The 19,746-nt window shown below is 42.7% G+C and overlaps 1 protein-coding gene across 8 annotated transcripts in view; it reads right to left on the bottom strand.

Annotated features, from left to right (window-relative positions):
• Positions 1 to 12,162: 12,162 nt before the first annotated feature.
• KDM6A (lysine demethylase 6A) overlaps positions 12,163 to 19,746 on the bottom strand; it is a 151,503-nt gene continuing 143,919 nt past the window's right edge. For 3 of the 8 annotated variants that reach the window (XM_058825135.1, XM_058825138.1, XM_058825140.1), the window contains 4 exons: positions 16,392 to 16,518; positions 15,281 to 15,451; positions 14,941 to 15,019; positions 12,813 to 13,048 (listed from right to left, as the gene is read on the bottom strand). In XM_058825135.1, coding sequence (XP_058681118.1) covers positions 14,963 to 15,019; positions 15,281 to 15,451; positions 16,392 to 16,518 — 355 coding nt within the window. In that variant the 3' untranslated portion in view covers positions 12,813 to 13,048; positions 14,941 to 14,962. Of the gene's footprint in view, positions 13,049 to 14,940; positions 15,020 to 15,154; positions 15,452 to 16,391; positions 16,519 to 19,746 lie in introns of those variants that run through there. The other 5 variants (XM_058825136.1, XM_058825139.1, XM_058825141.1 and 2 more) reach the window with 3 other exon arrangements.

Raw genomic sequence — 19,746 nt, 5'->3', positions numbered from 1 at the left:
GGGATTTCAAGAGAGGAATTGTTCATAAATTTTACAGAAACACAGACTGAGCTAAAGGACAGAGGTCTCAGTACTACAGAGGCAAAAATTAGGAAATATTGGAAAAGCTGTGACTACAGGTTCCCTCCTTTCCCTGCTGCAGACTCAGATCCATGAGCACACTCTGAGACACTGGGCAGCTCCTTCTGGGGCTGGTGGGAGCAAAACCCCTCAGATGCAATCCCCCAAATCCCCTCCTGCTGCTGGACAAGGATGGAGGGATGGGATGTATCCCTGGCAGAGGAGGGAACTCAGAGGGAAAATTTTGGAGGCCGGATTTGCAGGTTGCAGGAACACCTGTGAGCTGCTTCATATCTTGTTTTAAGCCATATATGGAGCCCAATGGGAAAGTGGGATCTGCTGTGATCTCTGCCCAAGTTTTTCTTGAAGAGCCCTGCAAGAGTGGGGTCCCTTTAAAGGCACCACATTAGGAGTTCACAGTGAATGTGTGCTGACAATAAATAAAAAATACACACACACACACACACACACACCCCAGGTGGCTAAACAGCAGCACAAGGGAGCAATTCTAACCAAACAGACACCCATCAAAAGGGAAGAATCAGATGCAGAAATTAGGCAAATTAAATGCAAGGCTACAGTGAGGCAGCCCCAGAAGAGAAATCCAAGGAGTGACTTGCTGACAGCGAGGAGGCTGACAATGAACCCTTTCTCAAACACATCAGAGGCACAGAGCCTGCCAGGAGAGCTGCTGAGGCCAGCAGGAAATCTCAGTGCAAGGCAGGCCAAGGAATGAAGAAATCAGGATTTTGCAATGACAGTCACAGGCGGTGTTTCAAAGAAGAAACAGGAGAAAGAGCTGAAGTGACTCTGTTAAAACTAAAATCAGGTAAACCCCAGCTCAGCCTCCCCTCTGAGAGAGCAAGGAGCCCATGAGGGAGGGTGCACTGAGACTTTGGCGCTGTTTTGCAGTAAAGATGGTGAAAAATGGGTGGGAATAGCACCCAGTGTGTGCGAGTGAGGAGCCCTGCTCAGGGTGTGTGTGACTCCATCCAGGGCAGATGCTCCTCGTGGGGAGAAAAGCAGGAGCAGAGCAGAGGCTCCAGGGAGCTCAGGGAGCCTGGGAAGAGCTGGGGTTTCAGCACAGTGCAGAGGAAAACATAGGAAAACAGAGGAAAACAGAGGGTAACTGGAGGGGCACAGTTGTGGGAGGGTTTCCCTGGAGAGATCAGCCTGGCAGGGTGTCATGGGCCTGAGGAGAGGAATCCCCCACATCAGGGACTGCAGGGAGGGCAAGGACACAGCAGGACAAGGATCCTCCTTTGTCTCGTGTCCTACACTCCTCCCCAAACACAACAGCAGAGATTTGCCCCAGTGTGATTTGGTCTGGCCCAAGGGATCTCCAAATGTCACAGGAATGGCAGGAACAGGGACTGGGGCTCCTGGGGTGATGTCCCAGGTTGTGGTCAGGTGCCCCCTTGTCATGACCAAGAAAAAAATCTTTCTCATCTTAAGTTTTGCAGTGTCTGTACAATTAAAGATGTGAATAATTTTACAATATTAATGAATAAAGCTGTTGCAACACAGCTACTAATGACTCACTGTCTTCTCAAGGAAACACCCTAATTTTTCACTGATATCTCCTTTTGGGGAATAAAAACCCCAAACCAAACCCAGCTTGAAGGAAATAACCTTATCCTGATCCAAAGAAACTGTCTTAACATCAGAGCTGTGAGTAGGAGGGAGGGAGGGAACGCTGTGTAATGGCACATGGGAGCTTTGAGATCCCAGTTCTATTAAAGAGCTTCTTTGCCAGATTAGCCACTTTGCATGCCTGGAAATGTTCATTCAGAACAAACTTTCATCATAATCAAAAGCAAGTTATCAGGCCAAAATGCATCTGGTTTGATTTTCAAGGGCTGGTACCATCAAGAGACTTTTTGTTTCAACATCTGAAACAGCTTTCAGAGGCTGTGCATGGATTGATACAGGTTTGTGTCCTCCCACAGAGTCAGAATGGTCCAAGAGAGTTGTTCTGCTCTTTGTTTGCTCTTCAGGGTTTGGAAACCTTGGGCTCAGAGAATTTGCTCAAAAGGCTCAGGAAGCTGTTCCTCCTCCTCTCTTCTCCTGTCCTTCTTGGGTTTTTGGAGAATTTAACCACCATGACCAAGTTGTCTTGATGTCTTACCCAAAACAGCTCTCTCTGTTTTTCCTTCCTCACTCCCTTATGTTCACTGAAGTTGAGTCATTTCTCTCAGAGGACCAGAGGGATCCCAGACTCCTTCCCAAGGGACAATTCCCCTTTCACTCCAGAAAAGGAGACAGAAGTGTTTTCTGACCTGAAATCAGGGACAGGGAAGAGGAACTCTTTCCTTGAAGCCGCTGAAGCTGGAGAGGAGCCAGAGGAAAAACTTCCCCGTGGTGCTCCCAGGGAAGATGAAAGAAATCCCAAAGAGAAGGAACAGGGAAATGTTGTGATCACCCAAACCAGCACTGGGCCCTCCAATTCCTGCTTAATTAAGGGGGCATGGCAGGGCAGAGCACCCCAAGGCAGGAGGATTTCTGTGCTTCAGCAAATCAGGTGAGATGAACTGTGCTCAGGGGAACCTGCCATCCAAACAGGTGTAACGAACGCATTAAAGACAGCAGAAACTGAGAATGCATTTTCACTGAAAAAAAAATATAAATGCAACTCTTTCTAGTTAATTTTCTATTTTTTTTTTTTTTTGCTCAGTTTTTTTCCACTTGCTGACCCAATAACCACTGGTCAATAACCTTGGGGGGTAAAGGAGGAGGGAAAGATTTCCACTCTTCCCTGTGTGGCAGGGAATTGATGACTCAAAGCATTTTAGCATGTCAAGAGGCAAATGTAAAAAAAAACCAAGTAGAGAACTACAAAGTAATTCAAGTCAAACCAGCATTGAAAACAGCATTTCAGTCATGGGGACTAAGGTGGAGGAGCATTGGAGGGACATTATGCCTTCAGTTTTTAAAACTTTAAAGACATTTAATGCTTTCTCAGACAGCCCAAATAAATGAATCACCTTGCAATGAGACAAATAAAAGCCTGTTTTAAAAAGAACTATTTTTCTTGTATCCAAGTGGATTTGCCATTATCAGTGACAGGCACAGACCTACCTACAGTATTGAGCTAATTGCTTTATGATATCCTTGTGTCTGGAAGTTTCTGCTAATGTCAACCTATTCTTCAAACCAAATTTTTTCCTCCCCTTTGAGCATTAAATCCACCCAGAAAAGGCGAAGAGCGTGGCTGAGACACAAGGAGTGTGTCAATGAGCAGAAAGGCTGCACTAGGGATGTTTGCCAGTGACAGCATGGAGATAAATGTGAAGAGAAAGGGAGATATTTTGAGAAGGAGAGATGAGCACAGCCACTGAAAAGCACCAAAATGAGCACACAAATAAGGCACAGGAGACATTCAAGCAGTGAAGAGATTTGCCAGAATAGAGAGAAAGAGGGCTTCTTCTCTGGCAGATCTCAAGCAAGATAGCTTGCCAAACAAACTGGAAGAGGAAGGAGGTGCAAAAAAAAAAAAAAGACACAGAGCAATGAGCAGCACTTCCTCTCCGTGTGGGATTTTTTTTTTTTTCTGTGTATTCAAGTTTTTCAAAAGCAGTCACACCACCCAGCTTCTGGAAGATGAGAAGAAATGCACGTCCCTTCTCCTCAGACAGAGAAAAACCCATTTTTTAAATTCACATCCTTTTACACTCACTGCTGCCCTGCACCCACCGTCCCTGCAGAAACACCAAACGTGGGCAATCACTGGCAGGGAGGCAAGGAAACACTGCAGCAAGGTGCTGCACCCCTCTGTCCTCTCTCCAGGTACCACAATCCAGCAGCACAGAGCTCCTCACTCCTTCCACGACCCTTTCTCAGCAGAGCTCAGGGATGTGTGTGGGAAAACGCCGCGCTCCTCTTTTTCCTGGCAGTGCTGCCCAGCCTGGCTGGGGATGAGCAGCAAGGGGAGAAGGTGCTGAGCTGGTCCAGCACCCTCCTTGAGGAGCCAGCCCCCCTTCAGGGGGCATCCTGTGACCCCCATCTCCCCTGGGATGCTCTGCTGGGGGACAGGGATGCTTTGAGGGCAGGGGATCGGCGTCCCCACGAGCTGGGGATGTTTCCATGCTGGAGGCCAAATTGATTTTTCTAGCGCAGTTTCCACATTAATGCACAGCAGAGTCCAGCATCACACCCAAAACATCTCGTGGCCACAGCCCCTGGGCTGTGCTGGCAGGGCTGGGGCTCCCCTGCCCTGCAGGATGGGAGGAGCAGGAACACCAGGGAGAGCTGGAAAAGGCAGCTCCTGGCACACGCAGGGCAATCAAATACCTATTCAAGCACAGCAGCACTTCATTCATATGCTGTCTTATGTTCTCCCATCTCGTGGTTGTGTAAATAAGCCATAGAGAGCATTAGCCATGGCATTCTTCATAGCACAGCCCTAATTGCTGGAGGCTCCATCGAGCTCTGTAAACAGCATTTTGCACTGATTTTGAAAATTAGGAACTGAAGTTGCACTTATGATAATTGCCAACTCATTTTGCTCAGTGCTGGAAAACTCATTCCACCTTTGCTTTTCACTTTGGAGCTGCTGAAGCAGCTTTTCAAAGGTATCATCACCTACTGACACACACATTATTTCTCTGTTAACAGAACTCAGAGGGGTTTACAAAGCACTCACTCAAACAATTTTTTGCCTCCCCAGACTTTTGCCCTGCCAGAATTTGCTTCTCTACTTCTTCATTTGCTACCTTTAAAAAAATTGTATTCCTGTATCACTAAGACATTTCTCACAAAAACTGGTATTTTTTTCCCCCTGATCTTTTTTTTCTTTTACAGGGGAAATGTCTGTAGAAGATCTGACTGGAAAATGGGTAAAAGCTGAAAGATTAAAAAATCACAGAATCTTTAATGTTGGAAAATCCCTTCAAGACTATCAAGTTCCAACCTTTGACCAAACACCACCACAGCAATCAAACCACAGCACTAAATGCCACATCCAGCTGTTTCTTGAGCACTTCAGGGTCACAGCACCACCATCCTGGGAAGCCCCTTCCATTGCTTGACAACCCTTTCAGTGAAGAAATTCCTCTTGAGAATGAAGATGCTGAAGCAGGATTTAAATGTGAGGCTGCAACTTGACCTAGAATCACATGGTTACAGCACACAGACACAGCAATTCCCCTCATTCATGTTTAGGAATACCAAAATCCCATTGCATTTGAGTGCAGGAATGGATAATGGTGAAGGAAACCTAATCCATGTTGTCCTGGATTGCCAAGCAAATTGTATTATATTTGCCATCTGGATGGCAGCTGTCTGCTGTTCAGTGGGCAGTTTTTCTTATCTCTTCCACACCCACTCCTCCCTCTGGGGAGACACCTGCTGATAACAGGCTGTTGAATGTCCCTGCATGACTGATAAGAACTACAGCATCCCATTGGGACATGTGAGCCCAGAGGGAGGAGCCAAGCATTCTTACCGGGATATAATCTGGAGATTCTGGAACACCAGCACGGCTTCTCCACGGGATTCCCCAGAGGAACAGCAGCTGCCTCTTCTCCCACTGGATCCTCAGAGGAAGAATACATCCTTCTACAGGATCCCTGCTCCAGCAGAACCACCCCTGACACTGCAGGAGGGCTGCAGCCACAATTCCAATGGGACTGCCACCAACACCCTGACCTACAGAGTGTCAGGCTGGGTTCTGACCCTGTCAGTGTTGTTCTAGCATTGTTTATTTTATTTTTATTTTCTTCCCTAAAAAAGAACTGTTATTCCTGCTCCCATATTTTTGCCTTAATTTAAAATTTATAGCAATTCAGAGGGAGGGGGTTTACATTTTTCCATTTCAGAGGAGGCTCCAGCCTTCCTTAGCAGATTCCTGTCTTTCCAAACCAAGACTCATGTGGAGATGAGGCATTTTCTCCTAAGATGTCCCTCTGCCCAGGGCCCGTTGTGGGCTGGTTCTCAGCCAAATCTCAGTATTTTGATGCAAAATGTGTGCCATGGGGCACCCTGGGCTGAGTCCACATTGCTATTTCTCAGCAACATTATATCCCATCAACCTGTCAGTGAAACCAATTTTTTATTTTTAAACCTCCCAGCCAGGTATCCAGTATCCTCACCCTTATCTGATGGCTGCATATCAGCATCCCTGGGCTGCCCAGGCACTTCTGCCTCCTCAAGCATAATTACAACCCCTTTGCCACCCAAACCCAAACCTTTCTGGGTGCTCTCCTGAGGCTTCCAGGGTTGCACCAGCCTGGGAAGCATCAGGAGGTAATGAGATGGGCATAATATTAAAGAGCAGCAGCGCCAAACCCTCTCCAAGACATTCCCAGCTCCTGCTGTCTGCCCTCCCCAAGGGGTGTGGGTGAGCACCCAGCCCTGCCCTGGGCTCTCCAAAAGGACTCAGGAGGAATCCTATTGGAGCTGCTGTGCTCCTGGCAGGTTCACACAGCCCAGGGGACTCGAGCAGCCACTGTGCTGTGGCAGGGCTGCAATAATTTACACTCCTTTGCCAGCTCCTCCTTCCTCCTGGTGCCCGACACAGGAGCTGGGAGAGCTGCTCTGTAGGCAATGGGTATGTCCCTGAATCACCATTTAATCTGGGACAGCAGAGATAACACTGGCATCTCAAAACAAAGTCCTGCACATAAATACTGAGCTGCAAGTCTGCCCTGAGCCTGGCAGCAGCTCCTGAGCCCCTGGAATATCTTTGCAGACCTTCTCTACAAAGGCATTTGACCTTTAAGGAGGTCTTCAGCTACTGGAACTACAGCAGATGCTCTTATCACATTGCACTGGGTACCCTGCCTAGTGCCACCACTCTTAAAAAGCCCTTCACACTCCTCCCTGCACCCCCCAAAAAACCCCCAAACATGTGGCCACTGTGACTGGCTCCCAATTGTTGTCCTTGGGTTTCATCACAGCCCAAACGAGGCTGTTCCTGGTGGCTCACTTACCCTCCAATAGCCAATGTTCACCCCTACCCAAGGACCACTTTGGGTCCTAAATAGGTTCCAATGAGTACCTTAGGTTCATAAATAGGTAATGTTTGCACCTTGCTTGCAAGCAGATGACCAAACCCTGTTTCCACCCACTGCCCACCTCTCAGCCTTCTCAGGTACCACAAAAATCCTTCAAGTTACTGCTGTGAAGGTCAGCCTGTGGGACAGCCCAGTGGCAGTGATGTTCTGGGGCAGCAAAACCACCCCAAATCCCTAAATTTTATGTTAAAATTGAACAGATTAAAGCTCCAGCAGCATCCAGGACATGAGCCGCATGTTGCACTCAGCATATGGTGTTGACAGGACAGCTGACTGACCACTGCCACAAGAAAAAGGCCTCTTTCCTCAAAGGGCTTCCCTCAGTTTCCCACTGATTTGGTGATGAAAAGAACAGAGGAGGAAAGGGGTGAAAATATCCTTTATGCCTGTTCATTTTCGCTGTGCCCACAAGGCTGAACTAAATGACATCCCAGCCATGTCACTGCACACATCTTAGGCTGCTTCTTCTCTCAGTCTTCTCTTGTGGTGTCCCTTCCTGACTCTTTCAGTGATTTTAAGTTTTTGAATGTACTCGGAGCCAGCTCTCTCCTGCCACGTTTCAGTGCTCCCATGGACTCTGGCAATGGCTGAGCTGTTTGGGTGGGACTCCTCCAAGAATCTTCCAGCTCAGTGCATTAAAGGAGTCAGTGCTTTTAGCCCATTTGTTTAACCATTAGCCCACCCATTAACCCTTGCCTGGGATTTTGTTACCTTTAAATTGCTCTGTCCTACAGCTTGAAAATACCTTCTATGAGGAAAAAAATAAAAGGTGGGATGTCATTTGAGAGCAGTGCTCCATCCTAATAGAAAGCAGAGTGTGCTCTTGTGTGAGAGGAACCAGTGCCTGTCAGGAGCTCGGGGGCAGGACAGGAGGGTGGCAGAGGGCTACAATGATAAATCCATTTTCATGTGCCCCAACTGCTGTGCACGCCCACAGCCCCACTGTTCCCCAGGCAGGGCAATTGCATTTCAACCCTTTAAGAAGGTCCTGGCAGCAGGAACTGCAGTAAAACACTGACACTGCTGCCCTAGGGAGGCTGGGAGCTGAGCCCTCCCTGCTGCTGCCACAGTGAGGTGCCTCTGCCCGTCTTCCAACCCTTCAGTGTTTTTATGGCTTCCCAAAATAAATATGGATAAGGGCACCTCACCCCTCACCTATACAACTCATCCCTGCTCCCTTTGTCCCACTGCAATGGGAGAGGCCAGCACTGCTCCTCCTGGGCACAGGACAGCTCTTCCCTGCTGTGGTGACAGGGGACAGCTCCTGCGGGGCTCAGGATGGTCCCTGTGCCCCTGTCTCCCTGTCAGCTGCTCTCCCTCCCTCTCCTCCATTTTCAGCTTTGCATGGAGTTTCCAGCACCAACAAGGAAATGTTATGTTCCACCTCCCCCAGATGCCCTGCTCTCCCCTCTTTTGGAGGAATGCCTTTGTTTTCCTGCAATGAGGCTGCCCTGTGCCCTCCCCCTGCACCCTGTGCCCTCCTCCACAGGCCCTGCACTGAGCTCACCTGGGGCTGAGCTTCAGCTTCATTCTGTGCTTGAATTTGTGCACCCCTCCTTCTGCCACTCAGCCCCAGCACAACGGGAACAGCAGCCCTGGTTGGCTTTGGCCTGTCCCTGAGTAAATCCTCACACTCACCAGCCTTGTCTCCCTTCGCTCTCAGCCGGAGGGATTCCTCTGCCTGCTCCCACACTGGCTGAAGCAGCCATGGAAGATCACAGAATCATATTTAGACTCAATCATGACTTTAGAGCTCATCTAGTCCCACACTCAGACATGAGCAGGGACACCTCCCACCAGACCAGGTTCCTCAAGGATTTTATCCAACCTGGCTTTGAATACTGCCAGGGATGGGGCATTCAGAGCTTCCCTGGGCAGCCTGTGCCTGTTCTCCCTAATATCTGAGTTAAATTTCCTCTTTTTCCATTTGTAACCATTGCCCCGTTTCCTGTCACTGCAGTTTCTGGCAGAAAAGTTCCTCTCCAGCTTCTCTGTAGCCCCTTCACACTGGAAGGTGCTCTGAGCTCCTCACACAACCTTCTCTTCTCCAGGATGAACAGCCCCAGTTCCCAGCCTGTCTCCATAGGAAATGTGCTCCAGTCCTCCTTGTCAAATTCATGGCCCTTCTCTGAACCTGCTCCAACAGTTCCTGGCCTTCCCTTGGACAAGTCCATCTTACATGAAGCTTTCCTGCCACACTCACCTGCTGCTCCCATCATGGCTCTGCTCTAGTTCCACACAAAATAGTTCTGACCTAGCTAAGCTCAGGTTTAAACACCCTCCTCCCTCCTAAGCCCTGCACTAAGTACCACGTTTGAAACCTTCCCAGGATCAGGGCAGCAACCAAGGATGAGTACCCTCTTCCCTGTGGTCCTGGCTGAACCCCTGGATCTTCCTTCTCTTTATTAGCCAATAAATGTATTTGTGGCCAGGGAACCACCAGCTGTGAAATCCCCAAGCCTTGCCCACCCAAGAATCAGCTCAGCTTAGCCAAGCTGTGCTCATTTAAACAAAGCATCATCACTTTAATGCTACTGGAAAGTCCTTCTTCCACATGGCAAGGCACAGATTCAGGGTACTTTGTCTTTAGGATCCACAAGTCCTCTGCCACACAAATCCAGGAAACTTTGGGATTTCCTGTCAATAGATACTTTTCACTTTCTAGTGACTTTTATCTAAATATTTTATATATAGATACCAACATAACTACTGCTAGACTAACCACTGGTAGGACTTCTCCAAAAAAGCAAAGATAAACTGCTCCCAAGTTGTGTATACAGAGGAAAGCTTTAAAATCAAATGCTGTTGAATATATTTAGGGAAGGACTTAATTAAGCTCAAAAACACAACTATTTATTTCCTCATTTAAGGATCCCTTTTTGTCAAGCTCCTCAAGGGCAGTTCTAAGACCCATAGCTCAGCAGCAAATGTTGCTCTTACTTTCTGATTCCTTCTTATCTGTAATTCAACTTTGTGGTATTTTTTTAAACAACTATTTTTATCTCTGGTTTTATCCATCTAACAGTATCATTCTTCTCTCAGCCTGTAACTTTATGAAAATTCTTGCAACAAATGCCACATCTTTGGCCATCTCCATCTTAAACCTGCCTGCTAATACAAGTAGTAGCTCCAAGCAGGTCAGAATCACTTGCAGTAGGGCTCAGCTGTGGAGCTCAAGAGCCCCAAGACCAAAATTCCTTGGAAAGTTCAGCTCCAGACTCCAGCCTCCCCCACCCTGCCCAACTCCTGATGCTTGGAGACACCCAGAGATTACAAATGCCTCACTTGGCATCGTGTGCTTTGTAACTGAAGAAGCAGAAAGTGCTTCTTAAGAAGTACGACTGACGAAATATTAACTTGTGCTTTTTTAATAAGGTGAAACAAAAGCATTCTAAATCATAGCAGCTTATCAATCCAAACTGTCCATTGCTTGGGAGCAGAGTGGGATTAAGAAGTGTGGAAACTGCAAAATATTAAAGCCCTGCAGCAATTCCATTTCATGACAACCCTTCCCATAGCACGAGGAATGCTGCCTGATGCTCTACTGATTTGGTCTACTTGCTCATTGGCAAAATATGAATATTCTTCCTTGGTAATGCCATATCCTCTTTTCCAAAGGGGAGGAAAGGTACAAAGCCCTTCTGATTAGCACACAGTAGCTCTTTCCCTAATTAGCAATGTTCTTTTATAGCACTGAGAAATGAGGACCTTCTGTTTACCATTAGTTGAGGTAAGTGTATCTTGCTTTTATTTGGGTTTAAGACTACTTTAAAGGAGTAGCTTTTCAGTTGCAGCATGGTTTGTCAAGATTACAATATTTATGACTGCATAAAATACATAAGTAAAAAAAAATTATGATTTGTAGAGTTTGTTATCAAGAGCTGAGACTTACACCTTTACAGAACTGCAAATACTGGCTTCCTAACTGCTAGTTGATAATTTTGCTGGCAAGAACATTTCATTATGCTTTTCTTTAATCTCTACACCCTTTTGTCCAACTAGTGAAAACTAGCAAGAAAGTCAGCTCTACCTGTAGTTAAACTGTTGTAACAGCATTAGATAAACTGTGCTGATTCTTCATTAAAACACCCTTCAGTTTGAAGCTACAACATAAGAGGCGATTCTTCTTGTTCAAAAAAAGGAACTATCTGCATGCTCTGTGCCTGGAACACTTCACATTGATTACAAAAAATTTAACAATGCAACCACTAACATACCCCACTAATGAGAAATTATGAGAAAGTGTTTGATGCAGAACCTTCTGCATCAGTCAACTCTGATCGATAAGGAAGCTATCAATTTTGAAATTTAGATTTAATGCATTTTCAAGAAGCTAATGAGAAAGGAGCAACTTAAAATAAATACCATCATTAAAACTGCAAACTGTTACAATGATATATTATAAACTTGTCCTAAATAAACCTAGTGCTTCAAAAATTTACCAGTGAATTTGTATTACAAAATATGTGAAAATACAATAGAATACCACAAAACAATGTCCTTTTTTGGGGTCAACAATGACGCCAAGATGATTCAGTCTTAACTTTTAAAATTGTTAATAGAACATATTGTAATATATAAGTTGTAATTTGGTTGAAATCTAGAGAACATCCCCACCAAAACTCAATCTTCTTCATTCCTCCTCTAAAACTAGTGCCAAACTTCCTGTCAAAGTTGGTATTTTCTTGAAGAGCTTTAAAATTTAGCCATTACTTATTTTCTACTACTACATTTTGGCAGCAACTATTTATTGGTCTGTTATTGCAAAAAGTGCAATTTAACAATAAACCAGTCTGAAGGTCATTCTATGTCTTGAGGATACATACCATATATTTCTTTAAAAATAATCATACTTTTGTAAGCAATACTTTACAGTAGACACCTGAAATCTACCATAGATGTAAAACTTAAAACGAGAAAAATTTAGTCTCTAAATCTTTATACACATATTTATATTCGAGTTTCTATATATATTATATATATACACAAGCACAAGAGTATATATAAAATATATATAATCAGATTCAAAAAAGAACAAAAACTGGGCACTGTACATAAAATCTTTTTAAAACTCAAACAATAGAAAAACTTTAAACATTAAACAATTTTAATAAAAGTTTCTGTACAATGCTAAGCAGTTTTATTTACATATAGAAAATGTAATAGGAGTAGTGTTTGAAATTACAGAACTCCTTAAAATTTCAATGGCAGGTAATCTGGAAAAAATAACAGCATTCCATTCACAAATATTTTCAAGCAATAAATATGTATTTATAAATAGTGTAAATTTACATCAAGATTAGAAACAAAAATCACAAATCTGAAGTTTATTCCTTAGTCTATGTGCAACCCATTTATCTTTGTGACTTGGCTGTTAATTGTTTTAAATTTTATTTAGGAACCAAAAGTGTAACCGTCATGGTTTCAAAACAAGACAGAAAAACATAAAAGCAGTAAAAAAATTATATCACCTAACTCTTCACATTAAAAAAAAAAAAAAAAGAAAAAAAAAGTTGCCCAAAGAAAGACTTAAAATTTCTAACTACCTTACAAAGAAATGACCAGCTAAGCTAGTACTTTTTCCAAGGGAAATTCTGAAGGGGGAAAAATGGATGAAACCAACTCATCAGCCCAGAAACAGAGAAATACAAAAGAGGTGGTCTTCAAGTCAGTAGTCTGTATAATGTTGCCAGTTTTGTCAGATATATACAAAACATGGAATTATTTTTTTGAAGTACAGCTGGATGAGCTTTATTTGTTTTGAGTTCTGGAGTAGGAGGCAGTGCTCTCTCCTGTCCAGTTGGTTGACACTCCGCACTTGGAAGGTTGCATAGACACAGCTTTCAGCCAGCAGCCTTACGGGATAGCTACAAAAATCAGTGGTGCAGAACTGGGTCACTTCCTGAATATCAGAAAAGTTTTCATTTAATGTCCATGAAAAAATGTCAAGATGAGGAGGATGGCAATGGAGGAGCCTGAAAGAGAAAACATTAAATTACCTTTTCTACAAGGGTGCAAAACTCTGTGTTTAACTAAGACCTGCACAAACTGTAACCATGAGCGTTTAAAAGTCACACACACTATTCATTTTACACTTCAGGACACTTTAGAGAGAACAGTGGTATTTTTTTTCCACCTTACTCAAATACAACATGTATTTTATGAACACTCTGCATTAGGATTTTACCTGTACTGCAGACTGGAGTATTCTGTGGGGATGTCTGTGTTAATATGATGTGAGCAGCCCCAAGTCCCACTGTGGCAGCAAAGGGCTCCATGTGGCCTCAGTATTGATATATCTTTATACAAACTAAAACAGGGATTCTCAACCTGTTTACCAATGGGGAGTTGGTCCATTTGTGGCTCTCCAAAGTCTGTGGGCTTCATTTTCCCTCCTCCCCTCTACCTGAGCAGTAAAATACCCTTCTAAGGTTAAGGTATCTATCTGTGGAAGGGGTCTCAGATTCTCTGACATGGGGACAAAGTGCTTCAAGAATGAAATGAGGAGTCTTGTTCCTGCCACCTGCCAGGAGGCCCAGAAAATCACCTAACTGCTTCCCAGTTCTGCACTTTGTGGCATTCCATCAGAGTACTGAGTCTCTGATGGCATTTCCTCCTCTTTTCCTGCTCATCTGTGCAATCCTTTCAAAAAGCTCCTCACAGTCACTAAAGACACTTTAGCTCACATTAGAGTACCCAGCTATGGAACTCTAACACTGGCTCATTTACTCCTGGTGCTTTACCCCAGTCTCTCTCTGGCCTAATTCACCTTTGCCAGCTGAGATCATCTTCATCCTGTGATTTACAACAAGCCTTAACTCTCCTCCTACATCTGACACATGTCACTTCTGGGCTATGACTCTTCCCAATTGAGTGTGTATCCCCTTTGAAAGAAATGAATGGCACAGCAACTTCATACAAGAACAATTATCAATGTCCTCAGCCTTAGGTTTTGATGGGGGAAGGAGCTACTCACAGGTTGAGAACCCTTGTTCTAGGGACAGAATCATCACTGTTACCTATATAGTGTATAAGCACAGACAACAAAATACCCCTCCCTCCCTCTCATCTCCATATACAGAAACATTCTTGCCCATTTCCACTCAACTGGATGAAGCATCTGAGAACAGGTGTTTATTTATATGATTTTCTATAACAGACCATCACTTGAAATTGCAGCATTTCACAGACTATAATGACAGTGACCTTCTAGAAGCATGAACTGAAGTTTAACCAACCCAGGCTCTGTGGGACTAATGAGGAGAATTAAATTCAGAGGACATGGTCCCACACTCTGGCCAGCCTCTACTGATGAACCTTGAGGCCTTAACTCAGAATGTCACAACTTGGCATGCTACCAACACATGAAATAACTAAACACACATTTTCTGCAGCACCTGGAAATGAATCAAAAGGCACAGCCCTTACTGGGCTGTCATATTAAACCCAACATGAAATTCCCATAACACTTAGTCCAATGCTTGTCTCCTCTGACAGAAAGCCAAGGCTTATCAATACATCCAGCATCACTTTCATTGTGGTTACAAAAAAAGCCATCTTTGCCTGGAACAATGAAACCTGGGTGAAATGTTAGGACAGTTGTGCTGACGCAGTTCAAAGCAGGAGGCTGCCATATATAGCACAGAGCTATAATGGCAAAGAGGCTTTTTGCTTTAAACTGAAATGCAAAGGAGGCCCCAAGCCAAGAGACAGAACTGTTTGAGAGCATCCACTTGCTAAGCAGAAGGACAGTGCTGATTTGGGAGGGGATGGGTGGGGAAGGGGAAGGAGGGGTCTGAGTGCATAGGATGCTCTGCTGCTATACTGACTTCATACCACAACCAATGTATTAGAGATGCTCTTGAACCTGGTGCTAGTTTCTCCAAGCTTCACTGTCCTGATTCTTCCCATCTCCATCTGATCCAGTTACGGTCTTCAGGTGATCTCTATTGGATTTTTAAAGCCACAACTTTATGAATTGTAACATCATACTTTTCCTGAAAACTCAGTGGTTGTGTTCTGCAGTAAGTTACTGTAGTATTCAACACAATTCTGACTCTTCAGGTTTTGTTCTGCAAATATCACACACAACCCAAACCTCCATTTGAATCAGAAAGTCCGTGGTACTCGTACAGGGGAGCACCAAGACAGTCTACAACTGCTTTACAAATAATGTATTTATGCACCCACTTATTAATTTGACTTACTAATGTAAATTGATCATAGACTTGCATCAAGTCCTCCATTTTGTACTGTTCTAGCACCACAAAGTTTTCCAGGTTCGTGCTTATCTTTCGTGCACAGTCTTGGCAATGTACAACATAGGTCTTCCGAGAGTTGCTCTCACTAGTGACAAAAAGCAAATCAAAGACTTCCACCTATTAGACAGGAAACAGAAAGCCAAGCGTTACAATTTCATTTTTTAAAAAGTTAAAACCATGAAAACAGTGTTTTCTTCAAGATTTACAAGCTTACCCTGTGCATGCAAAGAGAAAAATTAGATTTGTTCAGGGAAAATCTATTCTCCTAAGGTTTGGGCAGAGAAGTGAAGCAGTGTAACACTGCTAATATTACACTTAGGGTGTCTGCATGAACAGCACCATGGGAAAGCTTTGGGTCAATATTGACAAAGCAGGATTCATTTGCTGAATAGTAAGGTGAGGATTTCAAAAAATTATACTTATTTTTCCTTTTTACTGTCTGCTAAAGAAGTTTGTTGTTTCCTTACTACTGAGCCACACGCTCATCCTGCCCAAGAGGCTCTGTCAGAGGATAACTAGAAACTGATTTTCAGAGGGTAGGAAAATGTTATTTTCTTTTAAACTTAATGAAAATTATTATCTAATACTTTGAAGCAACTATTAACAGTAAGTAGAATTAAAAAATTCAGGAAAATGTATGTCCTACAGAAAAAAAGGACTTAAGTTCTCTCTCTTCAGGGTGTGTTGGTGACTTCTGAAAGGAAGACCAACACAAATGAGTATGAAATATGAATGTACCTTTAAAATGAAGCTCGGCAGATCAAATTTTATGCAGGAAGGGATAACAACATTTTATAATAACTGAAAATTGAAAATCGACCCAGTGAAAAACAATGTTGTCGAAGTGCTGTGGGAGAGCCTTCAGCAAAATACAGCCCATGTCTAGAAAAACATCTGGATGAGCTCCTGAAGGCACCACTGCATCACACAGATGTGCTTACAGCACAGAGCAGATGTTGCAGCTTAGAAGCAAATTTAAAATATCATTAACAACAAAAGACAGGGCAAAATTTAAATAAATATTACAAGAGTAGATGACCAACACATTTTCACTGACCTCACAAATGCTACAGTAATGAGCTGGCTCATCCTTTGCTCGTCCATGCCAGACAATCTCCTTTCCTGCAGCAATCAGAGCTTCCCTCAGTGTCTGACACTGTTTGAGAGTTCTTAACAGGCAGTACCTGCAAGCAAAAGCAGTTGTGTGCTCAGTTCAACATTCAACTGGACAGCAAAACTCAAGAAAGCTTCACCTTCTTCCAATTCCATGCACTTGGAGCTTGCTCCTCCTCTGGGATTTCAGCTGCCTAGAAAGAATCACTGGACTCATGGCTTGGGGAAAAGTCAGACCTTGTGCCTCTGGACCTCTTTCAGGTACTGCAAACAGGCTGTACCTTTCATTTTTGACTGAAATACATCAATGCTCTTTTAAGCCCAACAGAACAATGTGTTTTCAAAAGCAATCCATGTATTTTATTTTGAACCATAACTTTTTCAGCAAAAAGTAATGTTGAACTGCCGAGTTCAGCATAGCTGTTTACATTTTGTGTGAATATAGTCTGATCCAAAGGACTCTTCTAACATCCTAAAACTCCTGTTACTTTCTCTGCACTATTAAAACTTTATTATCCCAAGTTTTCTGAAACCCCAGGAATCATTTTACACACAGTGGGAATAGAATCTATGAACATGTATCTTCTCCCATGAAAAAGGAAAAAGGACAGATTGGTACTAGGAAAAAAAAAAATCAACACAAAAACCAATTCTAGCATTTATTTTATGAATGAAGAGAATAACTGTTCAAATGTCAAATTAAAACATTAAAACGCACAATTTCCTGTCATACCTCCTGTAAAGGCAAAAAATACCTAAATTATTTTATGTCACAATTTATACAGTTCTTGTCCTTACAAGAAAATGTAACTTGCTTTCCAGCATTTTATGAGCTATGTGTGTTCTTCAAACAAAGCTGGCAAAATAGGTTGCCAAATTTCTAAATTACAATGTTATTTACAATAATTTTAGCTCTCAGCTACCCTATTTATTTGAGCTGCAGCCTTTGCAGCCTTCAATTTTCTCCTCCACAGGGTGGTTATGTTACATGCTCATTAGAAGCAGAAGGAAGATTGAAAAAAATTAAGGGTAAAAACAAACACTGGACAGAAAATGAAGTGCTCAAGAGTTCTCACAGTGTTTTCAACTTGAACCTTCTCCCATTAGAGCCTGAAACATGTAATACATACATTCTCTATTTTTAAAAAACTTATTTCTTTCATGTGTTTCCAAGTAGTTAACAGAATTCCAGGATTTTGAAATACTCTCTTCTTGTTTTACACTCACACTGTTCATCTTCACTAAAAACAGTGGCTTCACTATGGCTTCACTAACACCCTCACTGTAAGGATAACACAAAACTGAAATGTGTTTCTCTGTTAAACATCTCATTTTCATGTACCCAATTTCAAGAAAATTATGCAGCTCATTAAGCTGTAACTCCTTCAACTCTTTTGAAGTTTGATGTGAATGTGAGTTATGATGTTAAGGCCAACCACAGGTGACAGATGAAGTATTAATTCATTCAAGTGTTGGGTTATTGTGCTCCTGACAAGCTCAATAATTTTGGAAAAGCATTCATTTATGCAACACAGCCTGATTATTTAAAATAAACTTAAAAGCTACCATTCTTCTTTTCTACTGTTTCTTGGAAAAGTCTCTGGGCATCCCAAAGAGCAACAAAAGCACACCTGCACACGGGCCACCATTATTCTCCACTCCTGACTTCCAAAGACTTTTCAAAGTGTTATTATGTTCAAAGTGGTTTCTATTGCTACAGTTGTGAAAAATACCTGCCCAGAATGAACTCTCTTACAACAGGGCTGCAGTGCTTGCCAAATTCACAAACAAAGCAGAAAACAGTAGCTTGAAGGTGAACTCCCCCTCCTTGGATAAAATTCAGGTCGTAGTAATGCAACTTGAAAATGTAAATGTTAACTATTTCATGCATTTAAATATGAAAGAAAGTGTACAAACTATCACTGTGAATATGCAGCACAATTTCCTGATGTTTGGGAAACCTTAAGAAAGCCAAAAAAGTTCCTAGCAAAGTGACAGTGTGCAAGTTCAGTGGGGTCAGCTTTTATTATTGCAGGCCAGTTTTTACTCTGGTACAGTGAGAATTCACTTGAAGAAAATCTAGACCATTCCCCCTCTCAAATTCTTTGCAGGTATGGCACAAATATAAATCATGTCCAGTCAAATTCAAATATTCAACAGAAGAGAATTAAAAAGGGACATAATCCTGATTTATTCTAGAAGGGCAGTGATAAAGCCATTTGAATACTTAGATATTCAGTAAAACTTCCCAAAAGTGTGGAGATCATCCCAATGGCAATGCAGAACTGATCTCTCTGTACCTTCCAGTAATACATCTTCCCTGATACTTAAAAGTATTTTACCTAACTTCATGATTTTGTGCAAAATTATTTCTCTCATGTCATGTTCTTTTACATTTCTGAAACTATTTCTGTAATAGAACTTAGTATTTCAGTTACTTTGGAATTAATTTTTTAAGCTTTTATTGCTATGCTCATTCTACCTCTAAAATTCTTCTCTTCCTCAGAGGCATTTGTAAAAGTCCTTCTGGCTCCCATCTAAGAGGTCTGCATTTAATTTTTCTTTTTGTGAGGGCTGTCCTCCCTCAGCCAAGTTTTACATAATTTGTTCTGCTGTGTTCCTGCTCACGCTTCTACTGTTAAAACCAAATCTTTAAAAATATCTCATGAGAAAGTTTCAGGTTTTGCTCTTTGACTTTTATCCTGAAAGACAGCACTGAGCTGCACATTAACTAAAAATGTAACGAGGCATCAGATTTCTTCCAAAAGCAAAGTTTCCTTCTATTACTTTTCCTCTTCTGCTACTCCATTTCTTTCCATCACTAACCTGGTTCCCAATATTTATATCTACGCTCAAACTTTAGTTTATTGACTCTGCAGTGGTTACCTTCATACAGCCCACTAAGACATATTTGTATTTATCTTTCAAACTGAATTAAAAGCTGATTTTTATCATTTTATATAAAGAGTTAATCTTTTGTAATATGCTGATACCTAAGAAGTCCCAGAGATAAAAGTGAAAAACTCCCTTAACACTTTATGTATCTTTGACATGCAATTTTTGACAGACCTGTGCTCAGCAAAAAGATGACAGCTGTGTCACTTATTTTTATTTCCTGATGACAATGAAGCCAGCTATCCAAGATAAAATTCAACCAGCTCCATCAAAAATGTCTATTTTTTCCAGCATTTTATACATATGCACAGACTACCATACACATAACTCACAAATGTCACTTTTTGTACACAGAAAATCCAGGTGCTGTGGACAACAGCCATGATCCCAGATGGTTTTTCCTG

The sequence above is a fragment of the Ammospiza caudacuta genome, chromosome 2 (genome assembly GCF_027887145.1).
Source record: "Ammospiza caudacuta isolate bAmmCau1 chromosome 2, bAmmCau1.pri, whole genome shotgun sequence".
Taxonomy (NCBI): domain Eukaryota; kingdom Metazoa; phylum Chordata; class Aves; order Passeriformes; family Passerellidae; genus Ammospiza; species Ammospiza caudacuta.
This window is presented reverse-complemented; position numbering and strand designations above follow the sequence as displayed.